The sequence below is a fragment of the Cherax quadricarinatus genome, chromosome 80 (assembly GCF_038502225.1).
Source record: "Cherax quadricarinatus isolate ZL_2023a chromosome 80, ASM3850222v1, whole genome shotgun sequence".
Classification (NCBI taxonomy): Eukaryota; Metazoa; Arthropoda; class Malacostraca; order Decapoda; family Parastacidae; genus Cherax; species Cherax quadricarinatus.
Genome location: NC_091371.1, coordinates 13,760,888 through 13,779,842, shown reverse-complemented (window position 1 = coordinate 13,779,842; position 18,955 = coordinate 13,760,888). Strand labels below are relative to the sequence as shown.

At 42.2% G+C, this 18,955-nt stretch overlaps 1 protein-coding gene across 2 annotated transcripts; it reads right to left on the bottom strand.

The window, feature by feature from the left end:
- Positions 1–563: 563 nt before the first annotated feature.
- On the bottom strand, positions 564–18,518 carry LOC128702331 (oplophorus-luciferin 2-monooxygenase non-catalytic subunit). Of its 2 annotated transcripts, none has more exons than XM_053796538.2 (8): positions 18,371–18,518; positions 10,650–10,747; positions 7,940–8,105; positions 7,252–7,432; positions 5,841–6,034; positions 4,521–4,674; positions 1,941–2,059; positions 564–925 (listed from the first exon to the last, which is right to left on the bottom strand). In XM_053796538.2, exons 1-8 carry the CDS (start codon positions 18,371–18,373, stop codon positions 785–787), a joined length of 1,056 nt encoding a protein of 351 aa, XP_053652513.2. In that variant the 5' UTR covers positions 18,374–18,518; the 3' UTR covers positions 564–784. The 2 variants fall into 2 exon arrangements, with proteins under 2 accessions (XP_053652513.2, XP_053652512.2); XM_053796537.2 differs by lacking the exon at positions 18,371–18,518 and adding an exon at positions 17,930–18,064.
- Positions 18,519–18,955: the final 437 nt, after the last annotated feature.

Genomic DNA, 18,955 nt, shown 5'->3' with positions numbered 1-18,955 from the left:
CCTCGCATGGGCCAGTAGGCCTTCTGCAGTGTTCCTCCATTCTTATGTTCTTATGTTTACGGCGACGTTTCGGTCCGATTTAGACCATTTACAAAGTCACTCACACACTTAACTATATTAAATACATATTCTGAAGCCTTAAGCATCGACTCTCTCCCTGCCATGTTTGGTTGTGGCTCTAATTTGATTGTGGAAATCTCACTGACTCTTTTGTTGAGCTCTTCAAGTGGTTTCCTCATAATTCTTCATGAGTGCATCTGTACTGAACTGATAAAACCATTGGCTGGAGAAATATCTTCATAAGAAAACTTAAGAACTTTAATTAGTTGGAGCGAACCTCATCTTACCTTCCAGATGGAGGACCATGGTGCTTTTAAAGGAATTTTGATCCAAGGAAATGGAGTCACTCTACGTTTCTTTTGGATTAAACTTAATTACTCCCATTATCCAAGAGCTGCTTGACCCCTTCGGGATTAGCGCTTCCCATTGAATATAATGAAAAATAAAGTAGAGGAATAAAGATGTATCTAATAAAATTGGATACAATAAGTCATGTAACTAGACAGGGTTTCATTTTTTTTATAAGTAGCCCAAAGTTGCATTTTTATACACCAGTGTTGCCCTTGTACCAGTATATTAAAATGGAGGACAGACAAATGGAGGTAAACCAGCCTGGAGGCTGATATTCCCAACATATTTACCATTTCGAAAGTCGGGGAATTATGTGGGGACCAAACTCGAGCTGGAAGCTGAAGTACACTCTACATTTATTTCCCCAGCTTTATTAACAAAATTTATCTAGAATATCCCTAATGTCACTGAAGTCTTCCTCGTGTTCACAATCAACATTAACTGTGATTTTATTTATAAGCAAGTCGGTCCCGTCGGTGTCCAGGAGCCACCTGAGATTACAGTCACAAGACAGCTGAGAAAGACAGATATACGTAAGAATTATGGTGTGTAACTTGTAATGGTGAGAGATAAACACCTCCGATTTAAAATATTATTGATGTACAACCTTTGAGTTGACCAAGCAGCTACTTAGGATAATATCTGGATAAACAATCACAGAAAAAATGCATATATACCAATTGTAACTTAGATACCCAACAGGAAGTATAATGAAGAAATAGGCTTATGTCTGTTTATGATGAAAGTAAGTAATGAACACTTTTTTGATATTCTAGTCTAGGGCATTCCAAATGTAGTCAGGAAAGCAGTGATATTAATGAAATCTTACTCCTCAAGGGAGGTTCCTTGATGCTGGTGAGGGGCTCTTGATCTAGGGAATTGGATCTGTGCTCCGGTTCCCTGAATTGAGCCTGAATACCTTCCATCCTCCCCCCCCCCTCACATGTGCTGTATAATCCCACGGATTTAGAGCTCCCCCATAATTAAAATATAATAATGAAATCTTAAATTTCGACTCCCAGCTGGAGACCACACCAGAACAATACCAGTGCGCGTTATTGTGACTGGAAAAGTTCGTAAAAAAATGAATAACACGCACTAGGAATTCATTTTCATTTGCTATTCGATTCTGGATGTAATCTTTTAATCTCAGTTATGATGAATGACAATTCAGAGAGAAGGTTATAACAGGAGAGCTGATTGTATGCAGAAATATACAGAAATAACAGTATAGTCTCATTTCCATTACTGTTTTCTTGTCTACACGTGGGATACCCTTCAGCATACTGTATGCTGAAAAGTTAAAAGTTTAACAAGGTAATATATGTATGCTGCATACATATATTACCTTGTTAAACTTTTAACTTCCGGGGATCATCACCTCTGTGGTCTGGTTTAGACCAAATTTCCTGGCTGCTGGCCTATTTTATCACCATTTTTCGTGTTGGATAACCAAGCCTTTCAATTATGACTTATAAAACAAAATAAACGAGAAATTAGATATTCCCTCATATATATGTAACACTTACACTAACACCTTCAGCATGAATTGTAACGTCTGCATCTAACAGAGGCATGGTGGTGTCTAGTGACAGTTGCTTCAGGTTCTTGTTGTCTGCGATCCTTACTGTACCCTTCGGCGCCATTCCTAGAATTTTTTAAATACGTACAATATAACGAGTTAAGGTGGGATGGTTCGTATTAACCAATAACTTTGAAACTGTAAAAACAAATATCCATACTTCATACAAACTCCATACACTTACTCCCTGACTCCATACATAGTTTTAAGAATAGGTATGATATTGCCGAATTGGTACGATAAGCCGAATCGCCGGGTTCACTTTGCCGAATAAGCCGAATGAAAATTTGTTTTTGCCGTAAATCAGCGGAAATCTATCTGAGCATAACGAAAAAATATATGTCATAGATTTAATTTAATATTAAATATATTTAAGTTGGTCTATGCCATATATACCAGAATTTAGCTAAAAAAAAAATTGTGATCATTTTAGTGAAGTTCAGTGAGGTTTCTTAGTTTTGGTCCAAAAATAAAAATCATTATATCACTGTTAATGAAAAAAAAATCTATCGATCTTTTTTAGTACATGTATATACATAAGAGTGTGTATGTGACGTTCAATAAAAGTATAAGGACAAATTGTGATTTTACAACTAGCATAGACAAATAATGTGGAAGAGGAAGGGTTTGCCAGGTTAGTTAAGATCAACTGACTCAGTTACACTCTGGACACTGTGGGAGGTAGGTATATTTTTTTTTGTCGCTGTTCATTTATATGGTATAAACCATGTATATAAAGGGTTGTTGGTGAGGGACTCTTGATCTTTATCTTGGATTTAGCCTGATTGTCTCCCATTATCCCAGGTGCTGTATGATCCCTACGGGTTTATCGCTTCCCACAAATTTGTACACATGACTCGCTGTATAGCCCTTGTGGCTTAGCGCTTCTTTTTGATTATAATAATAATGTACAGGTGACTTAGCCTTAATGATCGTAGTTGATAGGCTTTGATTAACCCCAGTATATCTACCATGATTCTGCTGTCCTTTCGGGTTTACCGGTTCACTATATTACCATGATTCTACAAGCTAAATAAAATTGATTTTACAAGTGGTACTGTACTTGATTAAGGAGGTAGTATGAGGCTGCAAGAACTGGGTAATCAAAATTCTGGACTATATTTGATCTTACTCTCGACATCACTTCTGCGTAGTGTCGAAAGATGGCAAAACGTTCGTTAATATATTTTTCGCTGTGGTAGTTGAATATTGAAGACGTAGCCATCTGTTCAAAAACTGTGTTGTGTTCTCTTAATTTTACCCCCCTCCCTCCCTTTAACTGGGAAGAATTATGGTATCAAGGCACCTCCCCTTAAGGGGGTACCTTGATGCCATGATGTGATCCATGTATGACTGACTCCAACGGGTTTAGCGCATTCCCATAATAAAAAGGGCACTTAAATTGTAGCCGCTCTTCACCCCTTTACAGTTGAGATATTTTATGCGGTGGTAAACAATACAACTTAACCTAACGAAATGCGCCTAACAGCCAAAAAATTACTTTACCTTACTCCGCCATCGGTAGATATGCGTCATTGTTTACATTCGACCAGGCGTGTGACTCGATACTAAACGTTGATTAAACTATACGTGCTGCCCAGCCAAAACAAATGTACTGTTTTTGCCACAAACAAATGTACTGTTTTTGCTACTATCTTCCAAAATAACAGTTTGCACAAGAAATAATTTTCCCACAGTGTACATAGATTGTATCCATTGTCAGATGCTAACTAATGCCGGAGTTTCACTGGCGCTGAGTAGTACTGTAGTCGTAAATCTTAGCCAAAAACTGCCTTCCATTCCCCAGGTCTGTATGACTATACGGGTTTATGCTTACCCATGAATATTAGAAGTGGCAATGCATCTCCTAGTGAATTCTACTTGCGTGATCTTTACGCCTTAGCACAACCTCATGAATATAATTACATAATATATGCTACCAGTATTATATACTAGGAGGCGCGGTGGTATAAATTTTACTAGACGAGTTAAATAACTGCTTCCCTCCCCTGCCCTTCAAGGAAAGGGGCACCATAATAAAGGGATTTTGATCCATGGTAAGCGCTTTGTGACCTTTTACATATTTGTTTAGTGCTTCCCAGTGAATGTAAACTTGATCCAAGGAAGTAGATCTACCCACCCCTTTAATTAATCTGATTACCTTCCATTCCCCAGGCGTTGAATGGCACTACGGGTGTAGCGCTTCCCCTTGCTTATAATAATAATAATAATCTACCTCACAATATTTCTTGCACTTTCACTACACCTTTTTCCATCAATCTTGTTTCAAACTTTTTCTATGACAAAACCCACTTGTGTATCTATAAGCCTTTAAATTCAGATTTCTTCATTTATCTTTCTTTGCTTAATATTTACACAACATTGATTCGACGCTACATTCCCACTGCCTCCAGCCTCCTTGCTGCAACATTGAAAGGCCAACTTCACACCCGTAGAGAAACGTCGGTACGACTTATTCATCCCCCCCCCTTTTTTTTTATCCATTGACAAATTTAAATCTACGTACCTGTAATAAATGGCATATCAGTAAGAAGATTATCACTGAGATCCAATTTTAACAAAGAAGAGAATTTCAGGACTTCGGGGTCAAATTCTTCGAGGTAGTTTCCGTTGAGGGTCAGTATGTTCAACGACTGCGACTCAAAGTTTTCAGGTCCAATCTGTAAACGGTTGTGGGGATAATAAAGATAATTTTAAGAGTATTAACAGGAAAAAAGTTTTCTCATGACACCCTTTACTGACCTGGCAAAAGATTAGTAAACAAAAGATAAGAGCTTCCCTAATCCTTAAACAGAATGACCCACACGGGTTTGACGCTATACAGATAACTATGTAGTTAGGTCGTAGAGCGATCCCAGTGAAGTATCCCTGCATTCTATAAGCTCAGTCTCCTTTACCTCATTGTATGCAAAAAGGACTAGTGGGGGGGGAGGGTGATAAACTTACAGTACAAAAAAATAGTGTACACAGTTTGCGTATGAATTTATGTATGTGCACTGTCCTATGTATACATTTTTGTATATGCATACGTGTATTTACACATGCATACGTATGCGCGAGCAAATGTATACTTATGCATCTATAAATATGTACGTACGTACAAATATTTTTACTTGTTGGTCATGACATTAATGGTATTTAGAACATCAAGGTAAGGATAAATTCCTACTACTTCACATTGTATTCAAGTTTGTTGGAAGGTTAAAAAAATATTTGATTTCCTGAGGAAGGTCCCAAAATGTTATTTTTGAGAAATGGAAGTCATCTTCAACGTATCTCAATCAATAATTGATCAGGAAGTAAAGGCTGTGTTAACTCAATCTCAAAGTATAACAAAAAAAATATTAGACAGGATTGGGCCAGTGGATTTTCCACTGCACTACCGTTGATCCGTTTTTAAAAATAACGTTCGACTTACGATGTAAGACTCCTGTTAACCTTCCCCATGAATGTACTAAATAATGCGTAAAAAACGTTTACAGACAAGAACTATTATATAATTGATGGCGTCATTTTTTAAAGCAAGCAGGAATCTCCTGGCAGTCCCTTCTATATACTTCAGCAGGATATTTCCCAGTGTTAGTGCATATTTAATTAGATTCATCCTCTTGAATCGAGCGCGATATATATATATATATATATATATATATATATATATATATATATATATATATATATATATATATATATATATATATATATATATATATATATATATGTATGTATGTATGTATGTATGTATGTATATTATATACAATGGTGGAATTATTTGCTTAATACTCGACATCAGTCTCGGTGGGAGGCTCTTATATCATCTGTGACTAACCGATATCAGATTAGAGTCGTGCAGATGGAGTGTTGTGAGTGCATTCATATTCAGTTGAGAAGTTTCCATTGTAACATTAGTGCCGCCACAGTGGAGGGAGAAGGAGAGGACCGAGTCAGAGGTGAGCGTCGGGAATTGGTCGCAGTTTATGTCCACCACCAGCTCTCGCAGTTCCTTGAAGCTCTCCAGATTAGCTGATGAAAGTCAAATCTAAACATAGCATACGATAGGTAAAAAAAAAAATACAGTCAGCAAGTAGTTGCACAAATATGTAATATAGCTACTGTCATAGTTGGTAATAATGAATGAATAAAGACGAAATGTTGCATTTGTGTCCTTTTTACCTAACAATCAGTTGGAATTCATGTTAAGCGCATAATGAATGCCCTGAATGACCCATGCGGGTCATGTATGTATGGCAATTCGGGTGTCATCTGCAAAGGAAGACACTGAGCTATGGCTTACATCTCTGTCAAATATGAGGATGAGTAGGATGGGAGCGAGTACTGTGCCTTGTGGAACAGAGCTTTCCACAGTAGCTGCCTCAGACTTTACTGTTTATTATTACTCTTGTGTCCTATTTGTTAGGAAGTTAAAGATTCATGTACCAACTTTTCCCGTTATTTCTTTATCACGCATTTTGTGCGCTGTTACACCGTGGTCGCACTTGTCGAAGGCTTTCGCAGTCTGTGTATACTACATTTGCATTTTGTTTGTCCTCTATAGCATCCAGGACCTTGTCATAGTTGTCCAGTAGCTGGGACAGGCAGGAGCGACCTGCTTTAAACCCGTGTTGCCCTGGATTGTGTAACTGATGGGTATCTAGGTGGTTGGCGATCTTCTTAGAACCCTTTTAAAGATTTTTGTGATGTGGGGTGTTAGTGCTATTGGTAGAAAATGAATCTTGCGAAGCAGTTAATCCCCACAAGGAAGGCATCTTGATGCAATCTTTTGTTCCAAGAGCTGTAGGACTCCTAAGGGCTTAGCATTTAATGAATATATTAGTAGTAATTATTTTAATAGTCTTAAACCAAACAATTGGACTTAACGTCCATTTCCTTGGATCAAACCTGGTTTCCTCCCATTTACCCCAGGCACTCAATGTATGGTCCCCTATGAGTTTAGCGCCCTTCCACGTGTGTAATGAAAACATATATACCAAGTAAAGACATATTTCCATTGTGATAAAATTCCGTGGTATTTTCAGGTATTTATCTCATCCTGGCCTTAGTCTGTACCTAAGACCAGGACGAGTATGGCCTCGACTACCAACTTTGCATTGTTATCACAGGAACTATATCAGTGAAACGTAGAGGAGGGCTGTTCTATACCTGTGTATAGGTACCCAGTCTCCTTAATACAAAAGATAATAAAACTCTTCTGTCTCACAGAAGCTCCATTTCGAACTTACACAGAGGAAATGATGGGATGGGATCTGAAAACTCGAAGAACGTCAGATCTTGGACGGAATCACTGAATATGCCTACTTCCACTTCATTCAGTTTGTTATTGAACATGATCACCTCGCGAAAGGTGAAGCCTTCGAATATATCCTTCGTGAGTGTGCCTTCTGTAAAGTTGCAGTCGTTAATCTGTAAATCAGAAACAAAAGAAATTTCTTATATTATTTATTAATAATAATGTAGCATGGCATGGGAATCTTGATCAAGGAATGGAAGCTACACGCTCCAGGAAGCGCATAGCATCGCGCAGAAGCTGTTAACTCCCTTTTTTGTTTTTTACTTTTCACTTCAAGTTTGCAGAAACCTAGGTTGCAGCAGGCATTGCCTATGTGGATCGCAACGTTGAAGCGCTGGAAGAGAAAGACGGCAACCTCTAGAACTAGTAGTGTCGGTGAGCTTGAGCCTAACTCTGTAAGGAAAAGCGTGGTACTTTTTTCCCAAAGAAATTACATTCAGAGCATTCCCAAAGAATGCTCTGAATGTAATTTCCTTCACTAAACAGGATAGCGAGACTCAAACTTTAAGTCGTGAACAGTTATACAAAAGCAGTGATGTGAACGGTAATTGTACACTTCGAAATCAATGACGATGAATTCTTGTATAAAACAAGACTTAAATGAAACATTAAATTCTAACCTGCAGTCTGAAGAACTTCTTAAATTGGAAGGAAGCCGTAAAAACAGCCTTGAGATCAGATATACTCTCGAGCTCTTGGCATCCAAGGAAAAGGTTAAGATCGTCGTCAGCGTAGCAGGTGCATGGAACCAGTTCGTCCTCTGGCGGACAGGGCCACGCTCCTACCCTGCGGGAAAGACGGGCCACAGGATGTCAAAATTATTGGCACAGGAGGTGAAAGATATTCTTAGGGTAATTTAACTCTGGATAGCATGAACCGGGTACCACATACTTTCACAGAGTCCTCCAGGACGCGACCCACAACAGTTGCTCCTAGGTGGAAAGAGATTTACCTATGAGTATAGTTTGGCGAGATAGTAAAACCTAAATCCTCTCTGCTATGAGCTGAATACTACCACGGAATTTCAGGTCACCCTCCATCCCTTCCCTCCGCTTCCTCGGTGACCACTACTTCTGTACTTTTCTACACCTCCATTCCCTTGCTGCCTTGATGGGGTGAAAGACTCTTGATCAGAGGAATTAAAGTTATCATTCCATTCCTCGGATTAAACGAGGCCTTGTCTCAGACCGGGCCGCGGGGGCATTGACCCCCGAAACCCTCTCCAGGTATAGTTGCCTACCATTCCTCAGGCGCTGTATAACCATTCCAGGTTTAGCACTTCCACATGGATGTAATAATAGAGCTTCCCTCTCATTTCCTCTGGCATTTTGTGTACATAATCCTAGTTATTTAGGGCTCTATAGAAGTTAAACTAGGAGATAATGCATTTAACAACCTAAGAACTGTTATCCTATCTCTGCTCATTTCAGAGCATGACCCCTAGCAATATTCCTCATGGAAGGTGCCTTGAATCGGCGATGAGCTCTTGATCCGAAAAATTAGAGCTACTCTCCTTGGATCAAATCTAACTTTCTCCGGTTTCCTTGTTAACCTAGCAGTAAGTAGGTACCTAGGTATTAGTCAACTGTTGTGGGTCGCATCCTCGGGAGTGGTAGTTCACCTTAGGGCTGAGGTAGGACAACAGCTCTTAGCCTCTAAGATTGAAGTGTAAAAGAGAAAACAGTACTATGACCTACATAGAAAGAAGATGGAGGAGGGAAATGGGGGAAGAATTAGATACTAGAGAAAGGAGTATGAAGGGAAGGGAGAGGGTTATGAGGAATGATATAACAGAGAGGAAGAAAAGGAGGAAGGGTTAACCTCTAAAATGGAAACCAAGGAAAATTACTGAAAACATCAGGATCATGAGAACCATTAAATCACTCTTGTCTTCCCTTCAGTTACCACCTTTATATGTTCATGTAGCATCTCACTTTTCCCTACCCCCCTGGGAAGTTCCAGCTGTTCGGGTCTGTTCTTTCTCACTCCCTTGCTCGAAAGCTCAACTGCCTACGGTGGCTTCCCGCTCTCTTTTTCTTGATCACTTCCACTCCCATTCTCATGCCACCGCTGTGTACACAGATGGCTCTAAGTCTTCAGACGGCGTCGGATTCGCAGCAGTGTTTCCGGACAGCATCGTGCGGGGGCATTTACTATCTTCGGCTAGCATTTTTACTGCTGAATTGTATGCCATTCTTGCAGCACTTATTCGTATGGCATCTATGCCTGTGTCATCATTTGTAGTAGTCTCAGACTCCCTTAGTGCTCTACAGGCTATACGAAAATTTGATACATCTCACCCCCTAGTTCTCCATATCCAACTTTGGCTACGCCGTATCTCTACCAAACATAAAGATATTGTTTTTTGTTGGGTCCCTGGTCATGTCGACGTACAGGGCAATGAACAGGCAGACACTGCTGCGCGGTCAGCAGTACATGACCTACCAATTTCCTATAGAGGTGTTCCATTTCTGGACTATTTTGCTGCAATAGCTACCCACCTTCGCACCCGTTGGCAACAACGTTGGTCAACTCTGCTCGGTAACAAACTTCATTCTATTAAACCGAGCATAGGTTACTGGCCGTCTTCTTGTCATCAGTGCCGAGGTTGGGAGACCACTCTCTCCCGCCTTCGCACTGGCCACACTCGTCTTACTCATGGGTGTCTCATGGAGAGGCACCCTGTTCCTCTCTGTGAGAAGTGTCAAGTTACAGTATCGATTAGCCACATTCTGTTAGACTGCCCTCTCTATCAGCGAGCACGCAGAATTTACCTCCAACGTCGTCTTCGTTCTACTACTCTCTCTTTACCTTCCCTTCTTGCTGATGGACCCTCCTTTAATCCTGACTCTCTCATTGACTTCTTGACAACGACTGATTTACTCCACAAACTCTGATGATACTTTTCGCACTCCCCTCAGCCCTTTCTAGTTCAGTCTCTTGCCGCCCTTTACCCTTTCACCATCCACTACCCCGCTGTTATCCGTAACCTATTACTCATCCATCTCCCTTTTGCCATCTGATGCCCTCGCTTCCTTCCTGCCCTGCAGCGCTGTCTAGCCCTTGTGGCTTAGCGCTTCTTTTTTATTATAATAATAATAATTAAATCACTGGGGATTCGGTAGAATCACCGAGAACTGTGGGAATCACTGGGGATCTCGGAGAATCACGGGGACCGGGGTTTAGGTTGGGGGGGGGGGCTTAACTTTAAATATCTCAGCGGGACAACGCAGCGAATCATTTGTATAACAACACCCTTAGAACAGACAGACGACTGGTGAAAAGAGACTCTCGCTTGAGGAAGATGGACAGGTGATGATGGCGACGTACTTTCCTGGGAAGTCGAAGGCGGCACCAGACGAGGTGGCAGCCACTGACAGGAGCAGCAGGGACAGCTGAAACAGGAGCGATATCTTCGCGGAACCTTTCTGGAATAGAAGATTAACTCTGTATCTCGCACTCTAGTAACGTAACACAAACTGTTTGCAAAAATTCTCTGCAAATAAGTGATCGTGCAGTCAAATTGGTAGGCAGACTGGCAGTATGCAAATTGAATACTGTATCCTGAACAGCTTTATTAAAGACAGGTGTGTGTACTCGGTTTGTATATATATTCTTTGCTTCATGTAGTTAACAACTATGAAAAACTATGTTTGTTACAAGATTCTTTACTGAAGTACCTGAACACACACACACACACAAGTTAACAGAAATGAGTCTGTCAGGTTAATTAATGGGGTTACATTAGCTTTGTATGGCAGTATTAGAGACGTGTATATTCGTATTAGTATTTTTTTTTTTTTTAGTTTTATCTTGGATGTTCTTCGATGTGCTTTCTGTTTAATTAATATTGTAAAGAGCGCTGAGTGATCTGGCAGGTTAAAACCCTCTTTTGATCTCAGTGTATTTTCTTCCTCCCAGGTAACTTTGATAAAGCTCCTGGAGAGCGAAGCGTTGCCACAATAAAATGTCACATTAGTTGCATTTGTGTCCTTTTATTTAACATACTGTCGGTAATTCTACCATTATTAATACAACTGATAAAACAATGATTCCTTACATTTCTGGGTTAACATTTACAAGCTCTTTGTTGTCCAACAAGTCCTTTTTTTTTAATAACTGTAGATTTAACCATTAAGTTTCTGTCTGGACGTGAATCTTTATTTTCCGTTTGTTAATATTATTATGTTCATGGGGAACTCTAAACTCAAAGGGGTCGCCTGCGAATTTTTTTTTTATATTTTATTTAAAACCAATACAGTATACATAAAAATAAAAATAAAAGGAAACAGTATGGATCTCAATCCTGAAGGTTCGGCCATTGACATAAGAAACCCAACACAAAATAAACTAACAAATGGATTGCACCTATATACTCGCAAGATATAGCTGTATAACATACAACAATAATTTACGGCAAGAACATAGCTACAAATAAACACAGTAACAGGGTCATGAACTGACATATATAAACATTCAATGACTCAAAACCTAACTTACATATAAATTTTACATATAACATGACATATGACAAAGACTCATTACAATTGAAAAGAATATATACAAGAAAATGTAACAATTACTTCCAGCCTTCTCATTAATCAATAAACCAAAACCTAACATCATAATCCTGCTAGAACGTCTACATACTTATTCCTAACATTACAGATTTACATATACCAAAATACAAATAAACATACAAAGAAAACAGCTTAGATCTCAAAACCGACTCATTACAGTTACAATAAACCCGTATACAAAAATCTCAAGACACAAAAGGAATGCGTCTATAAACTGGCTAGATATATCTGTATACCATACAGCCAAAACTTACGTCAAGAACATTGCCATGAAAAACCAATATCAGGGTGCTGACAGTCTATAGGTACATCTTAACATGCAAAAACCTAGAACATAACATGAACTAAAAAAACTTCATATGGCAAAGAACAATACCGTTGTATAATGCTAGACAAAGTACATTGAAATGACAATTGAAAAAGTAACGAAGAGGGAACATACAACAAGCATGTGTTGAATACATATAAACCTACACATCACATACACCACAGTACTATCTTTGTATAACAATACTGTGTACATAGATAACAACATAATACGACTTAAGACTACTATGTACATAGAATAGTGTATAGTCCATGACAAAAAAAAAAAAAACTGGCCAGCTCCACAGGTGCTAGCACCCTTGGTCCATACATTATTCACTCACGCATCACTCATCCAACACACACGCAAACATTTGTTGTCATCCATTACCAGGGAGGCGACCCTGTTTTCACCCATGACTTCCCTGCCCCAGCAACACTTTCCAATCGTACCCTCCCCTCCCTCGTATATTACAAGTCTAATAAAACCTGTATCGTAAGTTGCCTATATCCTTCTGAAAAATCCCTCACCCACCTCCTCCCATAAATTTCTTTATTTCTACATACCGTTTTATAGAACGTTACTGCTAACACCCTCCTCTTCACCTCACTGACCTGTTTCCCCCGCAATCCCCACACTATATATATATATAATCTGCCATAATGTACCCCACAGCTCTGATTACACTTTCCTCCCAACCCCCCACGTCGAGACTTAATGCTCTCAATACAGAAATTCCTTGACCTCCTATCCTATATATCACCCTATTTAACCACCCCTTGACACTCCTCAGTCCGTCACAAAAATATACTACATGAAAAGCCGACTCCTCCCCACAACATATCCCGCACCACCCCTCCCCCCCCCCCCCCGTCAACGACCTGTCTATCCCGTAGAACCACACCCGATGGTAAAATGCCGTGCAGAAAACGATACATTACATCCCGAACACGAGGTTGCACCCTCATCCTACTCAACCTATTCCATATACTTCCCCATGCATACATGGGGAAAATTCTCTCTACAGGCACTACAATATACTCAACCTACCTATTTTGACCTTTGCCGGCTCTCTATCCCACGCCATAGCCCTCAAAACAGTTTCACACTCATGCAACTCAACTCCTGTATACATCCGTTGCAATCTGTTATGGATCCTGGCCAAACCCCCCCCCACCCACACTTTCCCTCATCACCTCCCTTTTAATGAAGACACATTTGACCCTCCGCTTTAAGTCCAGCAATCCCAGCCCCCCCTTACTTACAGGTAACATTACCACGTCCCTTTTAATCCAATCACAGCTCGAACCCCACAAGAATTTAAAAACCTTCCTAAGTATGTTGGTTATTGCTGGCCCAGTTAATGGGAACACTGCTGCCACGTGCCATACTTTGCTATACAGTAAGATATTAATAACAATGGCACGCTGCACAAGGGTCAAATGATAAGGTCGCAATGCTCCCAAGCGTCCCTGAATCCTTTCTACCATCCTACTCGAGTTTTCCATGCGTGCCACAGTTAGATCGTCTGCATAAATAAGACCGCAAATTTTTAACGAATTCGCCTGCTTCCTCACAACTGCACTACCCCAATCAACCCTTCCTGCCCAAGCTCCTAACCCCATAACCATGGATTTATCTGAATTTACCCTCATACCAGTTGCCCCTGCGAACATTCGTACTACCCCATCTAATGTGTCCATTGACATCCCCTCCCTGATCAGAACAGTTGTATCATCCACATACCCAATTAAAACTGGCCAAACCCTCGCAACCTCACACCCTGGTCCCTCTACGTGACACATACGCTGCTCCACCAATCTATAAAAGGGGTCCTGTACACACGCAAACAATAATTGTGACATAGGACACCCCTGCCTAAGTCCCCTACCCATTACAATCTTCCCACCCAATCGACCATTAATCTGTACCCTCGCCATTGCACCTCCATACAACGCCTCAACCCAACCCACTATTTCTTCCCCAAACCCCTGACCCCTGAGGATGGCTTTCAATGCTTTCCGATCCACTCTATCGTATGCCTCTTGCCAATCGAGCGCACCCAAACCTCCCCCCCTCCCCCCCTTTTGCCTCCACGAAATCCCTAAGTAACCCATGCCCCTCCACCATAGACCTCCCTGGCAAACCAAACTGAGTTTTTGATACTACCCTCCCCACCACACACTTGACCCGATTTCCCAAAATCTTAGCAAACAATTTGTAATCTGCGCATAACAACGAGATCGCCCGGTAATCCCGAAGCGTATGCTGCCCCTTACCCTTTGGTACCAATACAACGACAGCCGTTGCCTGCTTCTCACCCAGCTCACCTCTCTCCTTCATGCAATTTAATAACCTAACCAAAAAATGCCTCATTAATTCCCAATGCTGCTGATAAAACTCTGCCGGGAGTCCATCAATTCCCGGTGCTTTGCCCTTTCGCATTCCACTTAAAGCCCTCCATATTTCCCCCTCAGTTATTTCCCCACCCAGTGCTTCCCTATCACTGTTACACAACTGACATACCACACTCCCACACACCTGTTCTAAAACCCCATCCTCTACCCCTTCTCGTTGCCAGTACTTCTCATACCACTTATCAGCAAACGCCCCCATTCCTTCCGTAGCTTGTATGACCTGCCCCTCCCTGTACCCTCCTATCGACTCATGAACCTCCAACCATGGTATAGTCATTGCCTGCTGTCTTTGTTTCTGCCTACGCAATACGCACGATGAAGGTCTATTGCCCCATAACACCTCTTCCACCCCCGCCTGTACCCGCACCGCTTGGAACCTCTCATCCTGTACCTCACGCATCCTCCCTTTAATTGCCATAATATCATCCATTGGATAAGTGCCCGCCACCGCCCCCCTCGCATAACAACCCCATAATCTATCCTCCAAATAGTTAGCAAGACCATATTTTAAAGAATTGATACGTTTCCCTTCCTTTACATAATATTGCTTAATCCGTTCTTTAGCCACACCATCCCACCACATCACCACATCCTCTACCCCATTTACCTCTGCACGTAACCCCTCCCACAGCGTTGCAAATCCCTCTATCCCCTCCTCATCGCCTAACACACTTGTATTTAACTTCCAATAACCCCTAGATATACCTGCTAGTGACTCCCACCCCACCTCTGCTACTACCGCCCGATGATCCGAATAAGCTACTTCTATTGTACGGAAAAATGTCAACCAAACCCCTTGAGATATATACAGCCTATCCAACCTAGCCGCATAACCCTGTCTTACAAAAGTGTGCTCTACCTCCCACGCCCCTCCTCCAACCGCATCCCGCAACTGAATATCCCTCAAAAGATCTCACAAGGCCGCCGACACGTGCCCCGCCCCTTTTGGTTCCACGTCAGCCCTCCTAATAACGCAGTTCCAGTCCCCACCTACGATGGCCACTGCAGGTAAACCACGTAAGAAGAAAACTAGTTCTTCACATACAAAATCCCTTTTTACCCTCACATCATTTTCTGCTGGTGCATACACACTTACAAAAGATACCCTCTGCCCCATCCACCACCCATCCACGCGCAATACTCTTCCCCCCCTCCCCCTCACTTCTTGGCAACACAAACGGGCTCGCCTCCCTGATCAATATACCCACACCACCTTTCAGACGTACAGATGGCAGAGTCATGACCCGAAACCCTTCCACCTCGAGCACTCTTCCCTCCTTGAAATTGTGTTCTTGCAGGAACACTACATCCACCCTATATTTATACAGAAACATTCGAAACCATTCCCTCTTCACACTATTACACAGTCCATTTACGTTCACAGTCATACACCTAAGGCCTCTTTATAGTTTCCAACCCTTCCTCCTCGCTTCATTCATCCCAGGGCCTCCTGCCCCAGAGCCAGCACAAGGCTTCACACCAGCAACCCCCCCCCCTTTTTGCGATGCCTCTTATCGTGACTACCTCGACAGTGTTCTTCCTTCCTCCCAGACCTCTGCGCCGGCGTCAGGACATCATCTGAGTCTGACGCCGCCGCTCTCTTCCTCGTGATGGCCTCCACATCCATGTTATCTAATGAGGTTCCCTCATGATGTACCTCAACCTCCACCACGCCTCATTCCACAGCACACAGCGACAACTCACGCTTACTAGTTGGCCCGTTAACCCTATGGTTTTTATCATTACATTCCTCTACAGGCAACGCCGTGCCTCTCACCAGCTCAGGAACAACATCCTCTGCAGGCGGCGTCAATGTCCTTAACACTTCCTGAAGCTCTTCCTCTAGAGCCTGCACCTCCTCCTGCACTTGCACTTCTGTACTTTTCCCTATCCCCTAGTTCTCCGTATCCAACTTTGGCTACGCCGTATCTCTACCAAACATAAAGATATTCTTTTTTGTTGGGTCCCTGGTCATGTCGACGTACAGGGCAATGAACAGGCAGACACTGCTGCGCGGTCAGCAGTACATGACCTACCAATTTCCTATCGAGGTGTTCCATTTCTGGACTATTTTGCTGCAATAGCTATCCACCTTCACACCCGTTGGCAACAACGTTGGTCAACTCTGCTCGGTAACAAACTTCATTCTATTAAACCGAGCATAGGTTACTGGCCGTCTTCTTGTCATCAGTGCCGAGGTTGGGAGACCACTCTCTCCCGCCTTCGCAATGGTCACACTCGTCTTACTCATGGGTATCTCATGGAGAGGCACCCTGTTCCTCTTTGTGACCAGTGTCAAGTTCCAGTATCGATTAGCCACATTCTGTTAGACTGCCCTCTCTATCAACGAGCACGCAGAATTTACCTCCAACGTCGTCTTCGTTCTACTACTCTCTCTTTACCTTCCCTTCTTGCTGATGGACCCTCCTTTAATCCTGACTCTCATTGACTTCTTGACAACGACTGATTTACTCCACAAACTCTGATGATACTTTTCGCACTCCCCTCAGCCCTTTCTAGTTCAGTCTCTTGCTGCCCTTTACCCTTTCACCATCCACTGCCCCGCTGTTATCCATAACCTATTACTCATCCATCTCCCTTTTGCCACCTGATGCCCTCGCTTCCTTCCTGCCCTGCAGCGCTGTATAGTCCTTGTGGCTTAGCGCTTCTTTTTGATTATAATAATAATTTGGAATCCTCCACCTCTTCACTCCACAAGCGCCCAAGCCCTTGCTTTCGCGTGGGGCTCTCAACAACAGCTATCACGCTGGTAACTGGTGCTTCACCAGTTTGTGCAGGCGCCCTCCTCAGCTTCACACACGCTGCCGCCATATGGTCATACGCCCCACATATTCTGCACGTACGTCTCTGTCCGGCATACGATACCATAACTTGCGTCCTGAAGTCCTCCAACACGACATAAGACGGTATGGGATGTCTCAGAGTCATCTTCAGGGAAAAGGTTCCCTCCAGACGGCCCATGTAAGCACCTGCCGTCCACTTGCCTTGTTGTGCCAGATGTATGGTCCCATATGCCTCAAGAACGTTCCTGATGTCAGCCTCATCTGCCTCAAATGGGACATTACGAATCTTAACCGACGTAAAGTGGCGAGATACGTCGATCAAACGCACCTTCACAGCTGGAGTAGCGTCAAGACTCACGTCTTGGAATCTCGTCACCAAAGACTCGTATACGGATGTGGAATTCAGTTTGACGAAGATTCTGTAAGCCCCATTCAGGGCTACACCATACACCTCATCGTCTTGGATTCCATAGGTCTCCCTAATGATTGTTGGGAGTAATACCTGCGCTGAAGAGGGTGAAATCGCCCCACGAAGCAGCTCAATACCAATGGTATTGACGCGTCTCCTCACACTCAACGCCATGTTGATACAAGGTAGCTCGCCTGAAAACAGCAGAGGGGTGCAGAGCACAACCGCACTCGACTGTGGTCAGGCAGCGAATGATGTGAATTAGTTTCATTCCATGGTGGACAGACGGATCTCAGGGAGTGTGAAGTTAATCGTTCAACATAACTTAGTTGTTAGGACTGCACGTGGGTCATTATATCGACTTATTACTTTTACACTAACAAGTAAGAATACTTTTCCTAAAATGTGAATTAATTTCTGTGAAGTGAGGGATATATACCCTCTGCATTTTATAAATTTTGATTTAGGGATTAAAGTATAGATGTTAGTGCTCAGGTAACGTACAGCTTGATAAACTAAAGAAGGGAGCCTTACCATAGTGACGTGTAGTAGGAATGCTGGGTGTGTGTGTGTTGTGACTTTAACCAGATATTAGTGCGACCTCAAAACACCGTTGACGATGTATATCCTCAGTATTATCTGGCTTCACTTACGTGGCTTTTATACAGGTGTGAGAGCAGGTCCAGGTTCACATGATAAGTAGGACACGGCAGGTGCTGCTTCTCATGCCTGTGGTGCCAATACGAGCAGTGAATTTACCTGAGATGCATATGTATTACTACGTAGTAGATTTCCCTAACTTTGCTTGTATGAACCTCTACACGCAGTGTACTTACCCTGAGCTAAACAGTCGACTGGTGTAGTTGGTTCTTGGCTTTCTAACTACAGACGTACCTACTTTTAAGTTCTCTTTTGGAGTGAGCTTCTAGTACTTCTTACTATCTTCCACTTATTTTCGTCACGCTTTCGTTAACGTCCTAACTTCCATGTGATTCATCTTAATGTCAAGGAAGTGTTGTTGATGCTGATGAAGGAACTTTTATCTAAGGAATTAGAACTACTTTCCTATTTCTTGGATCAGAGTCAATAACCTTCCATTCCCCAGTTGTGTGAGCATTA